The sequence below is a fragment of the Accipiter gentilis genome, chromosome 19, assembly GCF_929443795.1.
Source record: "Accipiter gentilis chromosome 19, bAccGen1.1, whole genome shotgun sequence".
Taxonomy (NCBI): Eukaryota; Metazoa; Chordata; class Aves; order Accipitriformes; family Accipitridae; genus Astur; species Astur gentilis.
Window position 1 is genome coordinate 8,287,618 of NC_064898.1, and position 14,274 is coordinate 8,301,891.

The window sequence follows — 14,274 nt, forward strand, 5'->3', positions numbered from 1 at the left end:
ATAGGAAAACGCTTCCTGTTCTTGTCTTTTCAAACTGAATTCTGTCTTTAAATTGAGTTTCTGGATCCATTATTGCATTCTGGATGTAAATCATACCAATCCAGAGGAAGGTTTTAAACCAAATAGTGACTGAATATTTGAAGATTCTCGCCCTGTGCGTATCTTCCTCCTAGTTACAAAGGCTGCAACACCCAATGCTGTCTGCTAATAAATAGCTTTTGGCAAACCCTGCTACTCAGTGCTGCTGCTGAAAGGATTCGCTGCTCTTTGCACCAACTCAACTGCTTTACTGTTAGGATAAAGAAAGTAGAAGACAGGGAGATGGGAGGTGTTGCATTAAAGGCTAGTAACTTGAATTGAAATACAGAGCCTTAGTAACAAGCTTTGCACTGGCTTGGACTTCTCTGACATGTAGAAAGGATTTGATTTGGTGTACCAGATGGTCAACTCTTGTTCTCTGAGTTACAGTTGTAAGCCCCAGAGCTTGCCCAGTGTTGGGCTTGGTATGAAAAGTGGATGGCGTGTTTGGTAACACCTCTAGTTATTAAAAAATGTGAATGGGAACCTGGAAGAGGTTTTCAGTGAACATTCCAGGAAGATGATGATGCCTCTTGGTTTGGGACAACTTATTTACTTATACTTGAATTTGTTTTCTAATTGCCCTCTGTTTCCTTTTCCTCAGAGTTCAAGGGCAACTGTAGGATGTCATGTTACCTTTGTAATATTAAAAGTATTGATGAGTAGTGCTGTGGCTTGCCTTGGTTTGACTTGTGGGAACCGGAGAAACTCTTAAGCCTCACTGGTTAACGCAAGGTATATGGCTGAGGCGCTGTATGACAGAGTACAGGTCACTGCAGTGGGTGCCAGTCAGGAGGGACAGGAGTGAACTGGAACCAAGGCTGAGCCTAGTACGGACTGTTTCCAGAGGGTGCGGGAAGTTCCCTGTTCTTGTAACCAAAGTAAGGGCATTTCAAGGAAGTAAAATAGCACCTTTGGAAAGGAGCTATGTACACACTTGCATGTGTGTGCATGTGCATTCACACAGGCATGAAGTAAGCAAAGCTCTTCCATGCTGCGCTGTAACATAAACCTGCCAATACAGTAATATACAAATGCTGTTTATATAACATGATTTGGCCTCAGTATAAGATTTCTGAATTAGCACATAATAGTGCTCCTGGTTTGAGTTCCCACTGCTCCAGTGCTGAGGAAAGATTAGGAGAGAATTGTACAACTTTGTTGATGCACCCGCCATGGGTCATTTGGTTAGACTGAACTCTAAATAGTTTAAATAGCTCTCCAATGAGCAGACTTAAAGAGTAATGAGGAACAGTTATGGCTGCATATACAATTGTTTGTTCTGTTTTAAATTAGAAATAATTTTTAGATTAGGATTCTTCCCTTGTGTTTGTGTAGGGCTCAGCGCAGTGCTGAAGGCTTCAGGTGCTGTCACAGTAGAAAAGATTTTGTCCAGCTAGGAGATACCTTGAGCAGTGAAGACATACGAATACATACTTTCCCCTCTCCTTTATTTTACCATTAATGCAAACCTGGCCTGTGAATTTTGGTATATAGGTAGTCCTGGAGTACATGTGTTCAAAACTGAATGCTATATGCTCATCCTTACACCTCTGTTCTGAGGTGAGATCTGAAGTGTGTGTTTTCCACAATAGGGACTTTCTGTACTTGTGGAGATATTACTCTGCTTATTACCGTTGGCCAAGTGTGACTAAAAATCAGGAGCCTGTGCTCATTCAGAAGTTGGGGGAAAGAGTGGGTGCCTTCAGAAGGGGGTGTTAGAGCCCCTGAGGTAGGCAGAAAGTCACCATGTATCCTGGGTGCTAACAGTGTCACTCTCCCCACCAAGTATCTGGGGAAGCTGGGCTTCTACCACCAGCTCTTCAGCTGCAGATGTGCTTTTTGGACAGAGGGAACAGGCTCTTTGTCACTGTTCCTCGGGTTTATCCATTAAGCTGCCTCTGTGATGGGGCTCCCTGCACTCTGCTCCCCTTCTTCCCATGCCTGTGTCCTGGTTGGGAGAGAGGAGCTCAACTCTGTTCTTGCTTCCTAGCCTACTTGGAAGAAAGGAAAAAAAATATGTGGTATTCATGATGGCTTTTTATTATTTTCATTCCCTTTCAATTACTGTTGTTAATGCCGTGGCTTCTCCTTCCTTGCCTGTTTGTAATTGTTCTTCCATGACACTTGAGCTTCATGCAGAGTGCAGGTTTGTTGCCTGGGGCAGGACCTCTCCCAGCTTCCTCCAGGCCTTCCCCTTTCCAAATCCTTTCCAGAGTGCCTGACATGCTTCCAGAAAGGCTATAATAAATTTATATATAAATATATGTAATGAAATTACTTGTCTTTCTGACTGGTGACACAAACAAGAGCCTTATTTCTTCATGAAAGATGTCATGACTTTTTTAATACATTGCTTTCAAAGAGCTCACAGGCTTACTTGAGATTAGATTAATTCCAACAAAATCACATACACAGACACACATGCATTATATAATATCTACACGCATGTCTATGTACACATACGTACTGAGACATCAACAGGAGTTGTCTGATTACATGTTCTGATTGGATTTGAAAATTGACATTGCGGTGCATGTGTGTTTTTTCTTTAAACAAATTGCATCTCTTGAATAGTTCATCAGAGCTTCTTGAAGTGTTTACATATGCACTCTTTGTCTGGAGATGCCTTGTTATAAATAATCCCTTCATTTTACAAGCATTTGTTTGGAAATATGTTGAGCAGCCATGCTTGGTTTATGTCCAAATGTCTTAACTTTGGGACCTTGGATTGGCTTACAGCCTGAAGTTCGTATCTCTCCTTTTCATGCAAAAAACCATATTTGAACAACTTGTGGAACACAAGGACTGTAGTGTAAAATGGCTGGTGTCTTCCATGAAATGCCCACGGCTAAACACAGTAAGTCTTACAAGGAGCTGTGGTGAGGCAATGTACTATATGAATTCAGTTAAAAGAACAACAACAAAAAGTTATATGCTGCTACTTGATATAAATTGCATAGTGTTAAAATGTATTTTGATGTAACTGGTGCCTTTTGAGACACCTGCTAAGGAGCTGTGTCATACTTCCAGTTACTTTTGTCAGCTCTTGTTTTTTTCTCTCTTGCCCTTTCCAAGTCAGTGAAGGTGTTACGGTGGTGGTTCTTTGTAAGGACCCTGCTGCTAAGTCTATAGAGTATTTTTTCTTCTCTTGGAAGAACTTAAATAGCTTTCATTAGTCATGAACTTAAGGAAAAGCAGCTGGGGAAAAAACAGTAGGCAAGTGTCATGATGGCCCTTTCATTTTGATTTTTTTTTTTATTTTTTTTTTGATACTTGTGAAAGAACTTTGTATTAGCTCTAGGGCTAGTAAAATATGAAAATTAACGTGATAAATTTCAAATGTTGGTTTCATTTGTTTGCTTTGTAATCATCCAGAGATGTTTTAAATCTGAAAAGATACTGGAAACATTTTGAACAGCTATAATCTTGATCAGCAAAAGAAGCTTCTCAATCTCTAGTTGCTTCTGTTTTATTTTGCCTCATTCCTTCCACAGCTATAGGAAATGTGCCATGTCCTGTGGCTTAGAGGATTAAGGTAATCTTATTTCAGGGTTGGTTTGTGGTGTAGCGATATGAGGGTTTCTATCGTGGGACCCAGGAGAATTGACACATTAGCCCTCCAACATCTTTTTGCCAAGCTGAATATTTTGGGCTGGACTTAATTACTTTAATTTAATAATAAGTTGTCATACTGCATAAACACAATAGCAGGACTCCATTGTACTGGATGCTGCACAAACACAGAATAGTAAATACGCCTACCTTCTGTAAGTGACTGTCTAAATAAAGACTAAAAGAGTTTGAAGGCAAGCAGAATGAGCGGTGGCGTAGCAGCAACTGTCATGTTAGTTTTATTTTTATTTGTTTTTCTTCTGATAGGATGTTTACCAGAGCATTGTATCATTTCCAAAATCCTTATTCTAGCTTTTGAGCATACTCCCTTTGTTAGTTCTTCAAATACCCCTTGAAAATGTTATAGAAAAACCTTCTGGTCAGAGTTGTTTCTTACCTGTAATTCTGCTTTCCTAAATTACAGTTAGGTTGGTTTTTTTGTATATTGATGTGATTTTAACTTAGTGAGTCTTACATTTCATCACCTATCCATATTCTTTTTCAGTCTGCCCCAACTTTATGTACTACAGGGTGTCTCTTCTCTTCTGCATACTTTTTCCATTAATAAGTCTGGTATTAAGAAAGAAAAAGGAAGCACTCTGACAGTGTATAGTGGGAATGCACAGTCAGTGCAAAGCAGGGCTGGAGCATCTGACCAAAATAATGGATGACCTTAAGGGCTGGAGTGCTACCAGAACTGAAAATAAATTCAGGAGCACAAAGGGTAGAAATGCTGCAAGCAAGGACTAAAAGCCAGGATTGAAGTCCCACACTCACAACTTCCTCTGCTGAAATCAACAAAGGAAGGGAATGACTTTACCACAAGGATAACTTTTCCACCACTGCATGTCGTCAAGAACGGTGTGTGCAGCTCTTATCAAAATCATGTCCCAGTATGATCTTTCTTGATACAGAGATGGGCTACTATACCGATAAAGAGAACGAAGAGCCTGTTTTGCAAGAGAAGACTAAAAGAATGTGGTTTGTTTAAGTCCAGGAGTCCAAGCTGCAAGCATCCCGTAGGATGAAGGGGGCTCTTTCTCTGTAGATAACAGCAGAGCTGCTGCAGTTAAAAGACAATCGAAAGTAAAGGCAGAGGGAATAAACTGACCCTGCATAATTTAGGCTGAAAGTGAGAGGGAGGTTTATCACCATCAAAGCAGTATAGCTTTGGAGGAGCTTTGTAAAAAGGAGCAGTAGGGGCAGAAAACTCTTAACTAGCCATGGGGTAGATTCCTGTTAGTTTCTGAATGGGTTACGTGGTTTATGAATGGAGTAAGTCATCCTGTGGCAAACAAATGGACACTCAGTAGGTTTCCTGCTTTTTTGATACACTAAAACTGAAGAGCGCTAGTGATTCTCAGGATAGCTTCTTAATTATGTAGCTGGAATATTTTAATCAGGTTTATAGTTAGGCATGGGAATTTGTGGGCAAAATTTAGCTCCTGGTGTTAGCAACCTGAAAACAGGCAAAACAAAAGTAGAGTAGAAAATTATATGAAGCATCCAACTAGAGAATAATTACAGGTAGAGAATATTACAAAATAAGTTTCTCTGTTCTGTGGGGCTGCAGTAATCCTGACAGAGCATATTGTACGCATCGTTTCCTGAATTTCTTAGGTTTTGCACATTTTAAAATCATGAATGAAAATTTCTACAATGGTGGGCTATCGCAGAAAGGTTTGTAATCAATTCTGGATCATCTCTTCTGGCATGAGCTTTAGTTTTTTCCCTTCCGCAGGGAACCTGTATCTGTTTCCTGCATCTGTTGCCCATCTTTCTTTGTGAATGGAAAGCAAGTAATTAATTTTTGTTGTTAGCCATTAATTACATTTGCCAAATCTTGGAGGACCTATTGTCTCTTTCAGACACAATGTTCTTGGGAAAACGTCTTACTTATTGTAACCTCTTGTGCAATCTTTGCTTGGATGATAAATACATCTTGGCAACAAGGATCTTTCTGAATGAAAAATGTTGCTGGACAACCCTGTAGTACAGCAAGAACGCAAGCCTCTGCCAATGCCGGTGGAGTACAGCCAGGCGGGAGGGTAAAATGGGGAAAGCCTTTCACATTGTCTACAGAGCACAGAGTGAGATGAAGGCTGTATATGCACACGTCCAAATATCTGTTTACCATCAAACAAGGATTTTCTCTGTTGAGCATCAGAGCACAAAGGTGGCCTTCCTTCTAGCAAAATCTTGAAATCTCCTGGAAAGCAGCCTTCTACGAATGCGAGGCTGGGGAAATAACGGAGAGCATGTTGATGGTGCAGCTGTTTGGTTTGGGTAGCCATTGTAGGAACTAGGTGGGACACCCCCACCCCCCTATTTTTCTCTATGAACCCACAGATTTGGGATCCTGCAGAGTTGCCTCAATCTGCTTCATGGTTCATGGCCTAACTTTGGTTTTCCATTAGATCTGTCCAGAACCACAGCTGACCACTGAAACCTCATTTTAATATTGCGGCTGTAACATTAATTACAAAATTATTAGAGTTAATTGTAAAAGCACATGTTCCCTTTGTAGCTTTTTACCTTTACTTTTTCTGGTTTATTTTTTTAACGAACAGCTAGTGATGTCTAGAAGCAAAAAGGTGCATAAAAGCCCTGCATGGAGAGATGTTTGAATCTTCCGAAGGGAATACACAGAATGAAAAGAATGACTTGGGGCTGGGACCGCTCTGTTCCCTTGTGGTTTATGTGCACGCTGCCAGTGGCTTGTGTTTCTCCTTGCAGCCTGACAGCTGGCTGTGGGTTTAGCAGAACACAGCCAGCGGCCAGGTTTCTCAAACCATACTGTGGCTGACAGCGTTTGGCCTGGTGAAAAGGAAACGATCCGAAGCGGAGGGCCTGATGCAGTGTGCCTTGCAGCTAATGGAAATCTTTGTTGACCTCAGTGGGAGCTGGATTTGATCCTGTGCCTACTTGAATGTTCTGGCGTTGGATACAGCTCCAAGCGGATTTTTTTTTCATGTCTCATTTCTGATCTTTTTTCCCTTCTCTTTCTAAAATGTACTTACCTTAGAGTGGCCTAAAATCAAGACAGCTCTATCGGTGTCAGTGTAGCTGTGCACTTTTATCCTCACTCAGTGTCTGTCCTCTTGTTTCCTCAGCCCTTCTACTGTCTACATTATCAGTCTGCAAGATTTTGGCATTGATTTCTCTCCTTCTTCCTGAGCCTTTCTGCGGCTTCTCACAAACATCCTCCATCTCATTTAAGCCTCTGCTCTCCAGCAAGTGTAGTTACTGACACTGCTTAATCCATCTTCTGCCCTTCTTCCCATCCTTGAAAACAAGCCTTACATTGATTTCCAGCAAATGCAGCCCAGGCTCTGGCCCCTGCCACCAGCTTCCCCTTCAGCAGGCTACAGGAGGTCAGCCCTTTGCTGCCTCGTCCCAGCCATGCTCCCTCAGGCAGCAGAGCTCATCCCTGCGTTGCATATAGGAAGGAGAGGGCCACCATGCCCCATTAGCCAGCGGCTGACGCAGAGCACACCCTCCGTCAGCCTCAGCCATGCATCACCCTGTCCCCTGTCCCTAATGAAAAGGTGCTGGAATGAATGGAGCCCTCTTCAGGTGGCTGCCGGAGAGGAGAGCTGTGGGCATGGAGGATGGTGATGGGAAGAACAATGCAGAGGAGGCCAAAGACCAGCTATAACAGTGCTGGAGCTTCTTGTTGCCCTCCAGTCTCCTGGAGCATCGCGTGCCCCCAGAGGGATTTGTCTCCTGGGTGAAGAATTATGATTGTATGTAATCTGCCTCTGAGAAAAACCCTTTCCTTTTTTATGTGGAATGTTTATTTTTTTGTTGGTCGCTCTCCATTTACTTGGAAATGATGTGAGGCTTTTGTGAACCAGCATCAGAAACTGGGGCTATTTATGTCTCATGATACCTACGGGGGAAAGGGCCAAAGCTATGGGATGGTGTACAGGGGAATCACAGGTGTTGTTTTGAACCATGAAAAACTTACTTCGTTTTTTCCAGCAGTAATGTAATGCTAAGCAAACGGGGTATGTAATGAGGAAACCCTTTGGAGGGTGGGAGCTGACCTAGCGAAGGATGAGAGGTGGTGAGCTGGAGCACAGGGCTGCTGCTGCACTGGGGGCTTGTGGGGCCGAGATTGCCAGCAACACATCTGCTGGTCCCAAGCTCTTGCTGGCCCTCTTAGGTTATCGTACAGTCCACAGTGAAAGGTATTGGGCTTTTCCCCTCCCATTATTCCCACTAAAGTTCAAATATAAATCCTCTAACGTATCTACTGAAGGTAGAATGCGCAGCTTCAAATAGACCAGTGTAATTTTTACTCTGTTTTTCAGACATAGGCAATGGCAAAAGAGGAGAAAGTAGTGCCACAGTATGGGGGGGAGGGGAAGGATTGTTTTCAGACATGATATCGCTATGCTGGTGATAAAAACCTAACCTAATTAGCCCCTTTGAATTGTATGCAGCCAACACAGCTAAGAGAGGGAGAAATGGATTATATGATCTGTTTTATTAATCATTAAGATAATTGTTTACCAGGCATTTATTCTTTTGGTACTCCATTGCAGACAAAACCAAAAAAACACCCAAAATCCAAGCCAGCCCAAATGTGTGTATGGAGCACATTTGATTTAGGAAACATTAAGACTTGTGATCTAAGGCTAGATCCAGCTGGTGTAAATGGGCAGAGTGTGCTAGCAGCCCTGTGGAACTGGGCTGTAAAGCCCAGAGTCCCTGGATGATGAGAATGCTGAGTACTAGGATGCGAATTTGCTAATACTTTAGAAATGTATCCAGAAGAAGAAAAAAGAAGGAAGGAGAGGAAAAAAACATTGTGGGAAATTCTTTCCTTCATACATAATAGTTTTCTGTTGATTTAAAATTGCCCTTAGTAATGTGTTGATGCCAGTGAAATATTTCAGCTATAGGAAATGTGAAACCAACTACTGCCTTTCTATGAATTATGAGTCATAAATTGTATGAAAAATATTAAAACTTGCTATAGCTATTCCCAAGCAGAATCTCTGAGTAATGGAGAAAATGCTGCCATTTTGGGGGGAGTAGGAGGGGACTGAGCTAAGCAAAGCAAAATGCCAAGTGCCAGCGTGTGGCTCTGTGCTAAGTGTGAACTGGTGTCATCTGAGATGATCCTCCCTTGCTAAGTAAACAATTAGCAAGTATGTTACATGTACTTGCAGTTCAGTCAGCAAAGTTGCTCTTTGCTCTGGATGATATGGGAAGGGGGTATACGTGTTGGGGCTACCTGACTGCTAGCCAGTGCGCAGAACTGACCCATGGGAGAGCGGTGCACTTGTGCCAGCCCAGCCATCACATCTGCAGTCAGTAAGCCAAGCCACGAAGGCACAAACTCCATCTGATTCAGTGCTCAGTGGGCAGGTTGCAGTGACAGAATTCCCCTAAAAATGGCAGTAAAGTGGCAAGATAATAGGATACTGACATTTGCAGGCAAGTCCTCGATGGTGACGTTCATTTCATTGAACTTTAGCTATCTAAGAGCTAGGCATCCAGTTCAAACTAGTCGTCTAATCTTCTGTCACCAAAGGTCAGTTTATCTTCCGTTATATCTGTTTTATGAATTGCCTTTTGGAGGTGATGATAGAAAGGTTCTCAGCAACAACTTTTGACTAGATATCTAACTTTTTGATGGGTGAAGTTCAGTGAGTTGAATTCAACGTTAAAACTCTGGATTTCAATTTTTCCATCATTTCAGAAAAGACCATGCAGCCTTGTGAGGATTTGAATTTTGTTTTGCAACCAGAGGCTAGAGTTGTTGAAAGGTATTCTATATACCTGAGCTATAAGTAAAAGTATAAACAAACTACAGGAGAGTGTGACTTGCGGGCGGTAGAGCAGGGGATGCTAACCGTGGCTGTGTTACAGTAGTTTAACTAGAGCATTCATACTTGCCCCAGTTTTAGTTTGAGGCTGTGTGTCTGGCACCCATACTAACTTCTCAGTGATGGATATGTGCCCAATAAAATACAGCTAAAAAGACTAACAATCTGACACAAAGTTAGGTGTGGCTAGTCATTTTCCAAACAGATAGTGAATGATGTCCCAGCTGTACTGAAAACAGCAGTCTTTCTTCCCCATTGACTCTAGTCAGCAGAAATCAGCCCCTGCCTAATTAGTTTCTTGTGGCATCTGTGAAAGGGTAAAGCTTTTACTGTGTCCAGGTGTGACTAAGAGACATGCTCTTAAATACCAAAAGCTAAATATTTTGTTCTATTTCATCATATGACAAACTATTTTGCCTTTTCCAGACCTGATTCAAAAGTTTATTTTAAGGAATCTTAAAGTACACATTTCAATTTGATGCTTCTTTAGTTGCCAGGGGTAGGTTGTGGGTTTTGTTATTTTCTTTTGATTTTTAAGTTGTATTAGATGTTTTCAAAATATGAGTCCATTTGGCTTCTAGCAGCTGTGATCTGGTGTGAATTATAAAATGTTTCTATAAATGTAAGAACACTTACTGCTTTCTAGCCTGCAGCGCAGTGCTTGGGTTTTGTTTCAATGTGATTCAATTACTGTTTGCTTTATACAGGAGATGGCTGTCCGAGCACTGAAGCAGACAGGTAGCAGAAGTATTGAAGCGGCTCTGGAGTATATCAGTAAGATGAGCTATTTGGATCCTAGAAATGAACAGATAGTACGTGTAATTAAGCAGACCTCACCAGGTAAGCACAAACTCTTTTTTTTTTTTTTTTTTTTTTTTAAATTGTGTTCTTCTTTCTTGCAATAAGCTAGTGTTTAGAGTTGTTGCTGGTGAGAAGTAGTGGATTGGCAGTATTCTATAGTAAGTAGTCTTGTAGGAGACAGTGAAGTGAACATGGCCCTGCAAGGTGAGCTGGGCTGGAAGCCGAATACAACTCGCCTGCTTTGCAAGAGTTGTCCATGTGCACATTCGTAGTCCACCGTTTTAAACAGAAAGCTGTTTATCCTGTGGTGCAAGTCAGCTCAATCATCTCAAGTTTACCATGAGGTAAAAGCTTGAGCGTAGGTAATTGCTATGGATTTGTGAGATAGCTCACCTCCCAGGAATTAATGTTAACATCTTTGTAAGTACACTGCAGAAATAGCTTGGGCCAAGATAGCTGAAGCTTTTCCACTCATCCCTGCTAGTCTGCTTCAGCTCTGTTTCATGTAAATTAGCAAACTGGAGGATTTGGGCCCTGTGTATGCCTCATCAGCAAACATCAGACCACAGCTGACAAAAGGCCTCGCAAGAGTTGTTTCCATTCAGATATTAGGACTTAACAGCACTGCAGAATGCTTTTGAACTGTGAACCAGAGAACACTCTGGTTTGGATAGAGTTTGTTACTTTTATCTTCTTTCAGTTTCAAAACTTGGCCCAGCAGACAAATAACTGTCCTCTGACTGGCTGTACATGTCCAATCACACAGTAGCGCTAACACGCTGCAGATGGGTTAGTGGATGAAGGGTTGAGCAAATTGGAGAGCTGTTGTCAGGAGCCTGTTTCCTTGGTCAAGGAACTTCTCTTGTGACAGTGGCAACATTTAGACTTAAAATGTCTCGTCTGTGTTGGACTAGGTGACACTAACAAATCCTTTCAGTCGATCTGATTACAGTAGTATAGATCTCTAAGCGTGCTCATAAATTGAGTTTACTGAGTGCAGGTGATTTCCAGGTGACAAATTTCTCTTCTTGGCCGCCTCAGAAGCACCTTCCTTCTTGCCTCTTGATCAAATTGAATGTCTGTGTTGGGAAGGGTTTTAAATTTGGCGTAGTTGATAGAGAGGCATGTCCAGAGATGAGGTAAGGCTGAGGAAGGGAAAGGCCATTCAGTTTACAAAGAGAAATCCCTGGACAGGAAGGAGGTCTTCAGTAAAGCCACTTCTTTCCTGGAGGACCCTGAGCGTAGCCACATATAGGGAGGATGGAAATGGGGAAGGAGCTCATTTTCCAGGTGGTCATTCTCAGGACTGAAGCTTCACATGTGGTGGGAAAGAGTGATGGTTCTGTGTAAGGAGCAGCTCAGCTGCCCTTTCTATCAGTCTTAGACTTCCTGTTCTGTTATTTGGGGAAATTCTGGAAAACCCTAAGAAAACATTTCCGAGAGCGTTACCCTGAGGGATGACCACCTGACAGACAAAGTAGTACTGGCCAGTTTGCTATTTGGAGAGCTCTGTCCTAATACATGCACAAATGTGGCCTCAACTGGGCCTTAAGGAGAATTTAAAATAACTTCGACAGAATTACTGAACTGTATTTTGCTTTATATTATAACGACTTTATTCCTTAAAGTGAAAGAACACACCCAGTCCTAAAGAGCGTACATTTCCGCTGAAAGAGTTGAAAAATCTTTCTAGGCTAACATTTTAGTTACTCAGTTGTCTTTCATTTGCATTTGTTTTGCTTTCTTAACTTTCCAATGCATGCAGCTGTTTTGAATACTTAATCTTTTGAACTGAAGATCCACCTTTGCTTTTAGGATGCACAGAATGCAAAACTTAAATGTCATGCAATTGATGTTTGCCTGCCTGAGGTGCCACAAAATCAGACTGATTTGTTTGGTATGGTATTGTTTGTGCTAGGATAGCACAGGTCTCTAGTTCATTAGGAAGCATGTAATGCTACTTGGGAACTTTTCATTTGCAGTTTGAGAATTTAAATCTTTTGGGTTTGAATTCCATATATTAGTGTATGGAAATAGATTTTCAAATTATTCATTTTTGTCCTGCACTAACTTCAGTAGTAAAGCTAACGAGTTTCAGCATGCTGGCAAGACTCAAATAAAACTTAGCAGATATTACTGTGCGACAGAGAGTTACGTATAAAAACAGATGATCCCATGAGTATAGCTGATTAATCTTAAGAATACACTCTGATCCAAAACCTTCACAGGCAAGAGATAGTCATAACAGTTACCATGTTGGATAGGAATGTGTGAAAAAAAAAAAAAAATCATCTGCAACTACCACGTTTTGTATCTTCACAAATCCAAATATTCCTCCGTCAGACCAGAACAGACTTATGGGTATACAAATCTAGGAGGTGTACATCATATCTCTCTTGACATCAGCAAGATTCCTTGCGCAGCTGAAGTATGTGTCCCAAAAGAGGACAATTACTGCTGCTACTTTCCTTCATGGCCTCTGATAGGGAAAAACAAAGTCAGTTTGCCCCTGAGGCTCAGCATGAATCCTACTGACAGAGATGACAAATGTGTCTTATGGCTGCCTCCCACCCCCAGGCCAGAGTAGCCACTTAGGATGCTTTGGATTGCCACGATCTCATCAGTACATCTCACTGTGTCCCAACAGATGAGCTATCAGAGAGTGCTGTTGTAAGTACAACCTCAGTAAGCATGGCCTCATGTTATCATAGGAAAAAGAGCTGCCAATTATAGGTTTCACTTTAAAGAACACTGATTACTGGTCCAACTTGATTCCATTTCAAAACATTGCATTGTTTATGAAAGTGCCATTTAGTGTGGGGGCAGCCTCTTCAGTGTGCAGAGGTAGTGCATAGACCTGTCTTAATAACATGCACGTCTTTGTGTCTCTATATATAGCAGGGCTTGCGTGTCAAGGTGAGGAGTCAACAGCTATGCTCAGGTGTGCTATATTTGGCCCAGCTGGGACATGCTGTAATGCAAATAATCAGAAAAGCTTGCAGTCCAGTGTTCAAGCCTGTTAGCTCAATACAACTATTCTTGCAGACCTTGTGAAGTCAAGATTTTAAAAGCAAATTGTTTAGGCATAAATTGGCCAAGTCCTGTGATTTTGTGAAAGCTAAAGAACCAGAAGGGGAACAAAAAAATAGCAACAGCATGGTCTCCCCTTGTCTTTTTTTATCACAGCCAGTGCTTTATACACCTGCAATTTGTCCTCAGATCAAAGAACTGATGAAAAGTGCCGTTAACACATGTAGTGCAGGAATGCTGCTATCTTGTCTCTGCACATTCTTCAAGCTAAGATTAACGTGTTGACACTCTGAAAGATTTGCCTTCAAAACAGATGGAAGATGAATAATATGAGGGGATACTCTGTGTCCAACACATTGGAAGGAGCACAGGACAAACTATATGATGCCTTTGTTGTAAATGAAGGAGATGGAAACAAGGATTTTTGAGGAGAACGATGGAACAGAGACATGTAAACATCCCCAGAGTGAGCAATGAGCTCACTGTACAGAATATGTGGACAATGTGATGACCTAGTAGCTTATAGTAATGTTGTCTTTAAGTTGTATTGACAGTCCTTCCGGGAGCTTTTTTTCTCCTGTTGGTGCTCTACTTAACCCCCTGCTTTGTAGCTTCCTCCTGTCTGTGAGTAATGACTGGTAATACTGGTCCAGCTTTAAAAACCAGGCTGTAGTGTAATCTGATGATTTCATAGTTAAGGAATTTGTGCTTCTATTTTCATGATTTGATAGGACTCCCTGATGATTCCTGGCATGAGCAGTGTTGTGGACCAGTAGCTCGTTATCAGTAGTAATACTTGGCACCTATAACTTTAAATGTTCAGAGTGCTTATTTTAGATTCTGGAAGGTGTTTTTATAACACACATTCCCTACATGGTGTGCATGCGTGTGTGTGTATGTCTGTATGTAT

General features: G+C 41.7%; 1 protein-coding gene and 1 long non-coding RNA gene across 5 annotated transcripts in view; one reads left to right on the top strand and one right to left on the bottom strand.

Annotated features, from left to right (window-relative positions):
- Nucleotides 1–14,274, bottom strand: part of LOC126048201 (uncharacterized) — a 566,030-nt gene that overhangs the window by 146,116 nt on the left and 405,640 nt on the right. The gene's annotated exons all lie outside the window — the stretch shown is intronic.
- The window catches only part of LATS2 (large tumor suppressor kinase 2), a 51,488-nt gene that overhangs the window by 26,668 nt on the left and 10,546 nt on the right, over nucleotides 1–14,274 (top strand). For 3 of the 4 annotated variants that reach the window (XM_049822796.1, XM_049822797.1, XM_049822799.1), the window contains exon 3: nucleotides 10,241–10,373. In XM_049822796.1, the coding sequence (XP_049678753.1) occupies nucleotides 10,241–10,373 (133 nt within the window). Of the gene's footprint in view, nucleotides 1–4,198; nucleotides 7,440–10,240; nucleotides 10,374–14,274 lie in introns of all 4 variants that reach the window. The other variant, XM_049822798.1, reaches the window with a different exon arrangement.